Raw genomic sequence first — 5504 nt, 5'->3', positions numbered from 1 at the left:
GAGTGCAGCTCTTCTTGGTTCAATATTGTTCACCTCACACTGGTGGAACGTGCTGTCCACCTGCAGAACTCTCATATTTCCTGGTTGCTCCTAAAAAGGAGCCTGCCAAGTACTGACCATCCTTTTCAGTCTGATAGAAACCTGGTGTTACCCTGAGGAGCAGGACTTGTTTCATGTTCCCTTTAGATTTACCCAACCCAAACTTACAGCCCCTTGTTCTGCTTTTGGCTCTGCTGGGTTCTCTTAATGCAATGGCAAGAAAACCAGCTGGCCTTGAGGGTTCTCACACCGACAGCTCCAGTGCAGTCTCGGGGATCCCCACCACCACTCGTGCTTTGCTCACACCTGGGTGCAGGTACACTGTGTTAGGCAGCAGGTTGCAGCATGCTTTGGGCTTCCTTGGGTCAGGTTGTCTATGGGGAGTGGAAAAAAATGTTACTCTGACAAATAGCTCCATTAGATTTTAGAGAAGAAGTGTCCGTGGTGGCAACGAAGAGGTTTAAAATCGAGCAGGATTGCTGATGGAGCTGCGTTTTATGCAGTGGACACTGAACAACGGGGACATCGGGAGGAAAGCAGAGAATGTGGCAGCGCGTGGGGCTGTGTGATTTCTGTGCATGTGCCATTAAAATGCAGTAAGAGGGGTTTCAAACTTTACATTTGTTTAGGTATTTTGAGCTGTCGTTATGGTAACTATAAACATTCTAGCAAGTGTGGTAGTTGGGTCAGTGAATCTGTGGCTGCATCTGACACACTTTGCAAAATTAATGAATAACTCCTTCATGAATGATTTATCCTGACATCTAAAGGTTAAAGTGTCTCGTACTAAAGATGCTGAGGGGTGCTTTTCTATATTGATCCATAAATAATTAGCTGTTTGTAATTAGTTAAAGATTCCCAGTCAGATAGATACTGAGCTCAGGGAAATCTTCTGGCTTCAAATTATTTGTTGTGGTATTTCAGAGGCCTCAGATCTGCCCAGGCATTTTAACTTCATTGGAAAAACTGTGTAAACATCTACTAGCTCAGCTGGTCCATCTTTCATTAAAGGTATGTGAGAGAGAGAGTGAGCAGATTGCTGGAGAAATGTTGATGAGAGGAGGGGTGTCCTTTCTCCCACAAAGCTGCTCAATTCATGACTCCTGCAGCTGCAACAGGGGTTTAGCAGCTGCCCAACTCCCTTAACATCTTGTTCTCCTTTACTTTTCTCTTTTAAATACACTTCTGTCTTGGTCTGTACAGAAATCACTCATCTCTCCACAGCCAACCAGGAGACTAAAAGGGAGGAGGGATGCGGAGTTTACGCTCACAGTCTTGGAGCATTCTACAAATGTTGAAGGATTTTCCGAGTTAAACAGGCACCACAATCTTTTCCTAAAAGAAACTGATGCAAAAGAGGGGCGTGAATGTTTGGGGGGGGGGGGGAGACAATCGGGGAAAGAGCATCATGGGACACTGTGGACATGGCCTTTGGGGGGTAAAGGGTGAATAATGTCAGTATGAGGTTTTTGTAATTGCAAGTGGCAGTCAGGAGCATAAACACCAGAATGTTGAGCCAGCCTAGGGTGAAACACGATTTGTTTGTGGAACGTGGCCAGGTTCATGCTGCACAGTGTGACCATAGAGAAATACTAGTCCTGGCAGAGGAAAAGTAGTCCAAAAAACCAGCTGGAAAAGTGTGATGCACAAGAGATTGCAACATGAGTCCGAGGGAGGAGAGGGGCCGTATAAGGTAGATGTCAGAGGGGTTCTGGAGAGGTGGCTGAAGCGCGAGCAGCTCACTGGGATGTGCAAGTGAAACATTTCTCAGAATTTTCATATAATTTTTTCCTCCTCTTTTTTTGTCATCAGTCTGTGCAGCTGTAAGGAATTCATACAGGCTGCCTCTGTGTGTAGGAAGCAGACAAAAATCCTCAGAAACAGAGGATGTACTTGGAGCTGCACTTGCTCACAGGAAAATCTGGCCGTACCCCATAGTGCTGTGGCCTCTCAGCAGCCTTAAAGTGGTCACTTTCCTTGAGAGAGATAATTTGGTTTTCTTTAAGACTTTTTAATATAAGTCTCTCCCTTCTAGTATCTATTTTTCATATCAATAAAGTTGTCTGATTAAGCCCCAGCAAAATGGTGTCAATTGTTCTTAAACCTGGAAGGCTTAACTGTACTGCAGTGCACGAAAGGAGAAGGTACGTTGGCAGAAAATACAGTTTATGTAGGTGAGCTGCATTTAGCCTGGTCTTGGAGGCTGACAGACAACCTTCCTTCTCATTGCAACTTGCTTAACGCTTTCTGTGTAAGCAGTTCTGCGGGGCAGTAATTGCTGACTTGGGCCATTGAGGAAGAAGAAAGGAGGAGATGGAGAAAAATAATTAATTGGCCCGAAAAATACTTAATTTTGAACTTTCTCAGAAGTTCAGTTACCCCAGTGGTACCATCTTCTGTGGTGGAGCTTTACAGTTTTGTTGTTGTACAAATTATGGTTGGTTGGTTTGTTTTGCTTTTCCTAAACCTAGGTGTGCCCGTCCGTTTGGACCCCAGAACCTGCAGCAGTTGAAGACTTTACTAGTTGCAAGGGCTTAAAGTGGCCCCACTGAGTTACAGGTTCAGGATACAGTAACAGACACCAGACCAACAGCTTTAGAGATCAATAATTTATCTCTAAATAACAGTACAGTGACAAATATGGATCAGCAGTTCAGTGATCCAGGTCAGATCAACAACAGATCCAGTAATTCACCCATTCTGGGCTGAACTGAAGAGCCCGGCACAGAAAAGCTTACGGTTCTCGTTGGTGTGCGTGAGGCCTGGAAATACGTGTAGGGCAACACCAGCCTCACACCTCTCCTGCGTGCACAGGGCGTGACAACACCATACAAGCAGTAACAGCCCCTCACCAGTGAATGTTCTTGGTCACTGAACAATGTGTGTTTGTGTGTCTGTGTTGTCTGTGTAGAAAAGCAGTGACATTGAGGATTTGTAGGCTCTGTAGCCTCTCCCACGTTTGTTTGATGATGATGATGCTCTCGTACATGATACGAAGGAAACAATCCTTAGTGTATTAACTGTAGTCTTTTTGTACTTGTGTTTTAGCTGGAAGAGGAGAGATCAGTACTCAATAACCAGTTATTAGAGATGAAAAAGAGGTAAGTTGGTTTTTCTGATGTGCGTTTAACTTTACAGTCCGACAGAAAACACAACACAGAAACAGCGCTAAGAGAGAGCTGTTCTTTTCTGCTGTATCACAGTTAGAAGTCTTGAGATTGTTACCCAGACCGACTGACAGATTATGTATCTTCCCCATTCTCATTATTAAAAGTGAGGAGGAAGTGTCATTTTATTAACGTCCGAGTGTGTTAAGCAGTGGGATTTACCGTTTCCTCTTTAGTTGTACACCTCTGGCGTTGTAGTTCCCTTCATTTTCAGTAACCAGTTCAGTGTTTGGCTCTAGCCTGCTCTGGAATATTGGATTGTCCATCAGTCTGATAAATACACGTCCATACAGATCTGACCCATCAGGTTCTGAAGGAATAATGGAAAAATACAGTGATGCCAAGAGTTATTATTAAAAAGAAAATGAAAGCAGCAGTTACTCAGCCTTGAATGGATTGTTCCCATAGTTTTGGGATCCTGAGTTCACCGTGGCAGTAGTTATTGCAGTTTATTCAGCACTGTTTTTAAATACCAGGAAATTTGTCCTGGGTGACCGTGGCATCCATTTGTAAACCGTGCTGTTCAGTAAATGGTCCCCAGTTATAAAATTTACTGTCTTTCCACGATACGTGTGTGGAAAGCTAATTGGCCAAGTGCCACAGTGTCTTTAGGAAAACGTGGGCTTTCCAAAAGCAGTTATATAAACCTTTAGAAAAAAAGATGCAGCTCTCCATGACACCAAGTGTGTTCCAGGAAAAACAACCAAACCCCTGTGAAATTTCCTGCATTAATCATGGTCACAACAAAGAACAGCGAGTGGCACTTTGGTATTCACGCACATCCTTAGCTGCTCCGTATGGATCCCTCTGTTTAGTCCCTAATAACCCGTTGTTTTTTGGAAGGGCAGCAGGCACGTCGGGTGTTACACAAGCTACAGCTTCGCAGAGAACGCAAGAGTTTGATCAGTTGTTGTGCAGAGAGGCAAGTGAGCGGCTGAACTTCCAGCTTTAACCAGCCTTACAGGCTGGAGATCACTTGGCCTTCAGCTGCGTAGAATAGCACAAGTGTAACTTATTTTAAGATGAGGTGAAGGAGAAGAAAAGGAGAGAAATCTGTAGCTGGTGTAAAGACCCTTTGACATCCACACGAATTCTGATGTTTATACCAACTGAGGATCACCTCCAGCATATTTGATGTGGAGGACGGGAGGGAAAAAGAGGATATTAGTGCTGCTGACGGCTTAGAATGGTGTTTACAACCTGTTACTGAACATGTTTATATGTGTTTTAAATAAGGTAACTCCTGAAAGTTCCTTGAGGAAAGGAAGGGGGGAATGGAGACCCAAGATGGATTCAGTCATTTCCAGCAGTTCTGTTTCATAGTGTACATTTTAAAAGACAAATTCTGTAGTAAGTTATAAAAGGCAAGGGGTGTGGCTCTGATTTTCCTCCTCCTGTTTTTACTCTGTGAGCTGCCTGAAGTAACCTAGATAATTATGAAATCATTAAACTGAGTTTGAACATTGCTTCACCTTCAGTCGGTTACACTGAGATGCCCAAGTTTGGCTTAGTCATTAAACTGAGTTTGAACATTGCTTCACCTGGTTACACTGAGATGCCCAAGTTTGGCTTAATGACATTTCTCAACAGTGTTGAATAAACTGCAGTAGAAAGGGTAAAACAAGTGGCAGGAACAGTCAGCTTCCCCCAAGCAGCCTGCAGGCCACTAGAGGTTAAAATACGCCGGCGTGTGACATTATCTGCAACAAAATGTTAGGCTGAATGAAGAGCTAATTAAATAAAAAAGTGTGTGTCTCAGTTCCCAAATTCCACTGAAGTTGGTGATGAGATGAGCGACAATTTCTTCCTTTTGTGTTAAGAATGTGAGGTGCTGAAAAAGAGACATCATCTTGTGTCAGTGAGGTCAAATCTCTAGCAGTAGTTTTCCTGCCTTCCTTCCACCCCCAGGAATTCTCTTCCTCCTTTTAACGACTCCCCCTATGAAACAGTCTGGCCAGGAGTGACAGGAGTTTGGTGTTTATGGATCTAAGGGGGTTCTGTGTTACCTCAGCTCGTTAGGTTCATTGTGGGTTGCTGACTGTCTTACTGTCTTTGAGCTTGCGCTATTTATCGATACTCATTTCATTCCTCTCTCTTCCCTTTCCTGCCCTTGCTTCCTTTGCTATATCTGTGTGTCTTTAATGGTAAGACTCAAGAAAGTCTATCCACGTTACAATAAATAATTTATTTTTATTTTTTTTAAGTAAAGTTGTTGTACATATTTTGGCTGCCGTTGTCCCTTGGTGTCTTGCTTTTGTTTTGTAAAATATTCAGCAATATATATTATAAATATATATA

The 5504-nt window shown here is 43.3% G+C and overlaps 1 protein-coding gene across 1 annotated transcript in view; it reads left to right on the top strand.

The window, feature by feature from the left end:
* CLIP1 (CAP-Gly domain containing linker protein 1) overlaps positions 1-3140 on the top strand; it is a gene marked incomplete at both ends in the record, with an annotated part of 34738 nt that extends 31598 nt beyond the window's left edge. Inside the window, one exon of the mRNA XM_029086010.1 lies at positions 3088-3140. Coding sequence (XP_028941843.1) covers positions 3088-3140 — 53 coding nt within the window. The remainder of the gene's footprint in view (positions 1-3087) is intronic.
* Between the last annotated feature and the right edge of the window lie 2364 nt (positions 3141-5504).

Source organism: Antrostomus carolinensis, unplaced genomic scaffold (assembly GCF_000700745.2).
Source record: "Antrostomus carolinensis isolate BGI_N321 unplaced genomic scaffold, ASM70074v2 scaffold18767, whole genome shotgun sequence".
NCBI lineage: Eukaryota > Metazoa > Chordata > Aves > Caprimulgiformes > Caprimulgidae > Antrostomus > Antrostomus carolinensis.
Note: the sequence above shows the minus strand (reverse complement) of the source record. Positions and strands in the feature narration are given on the sequence as shown.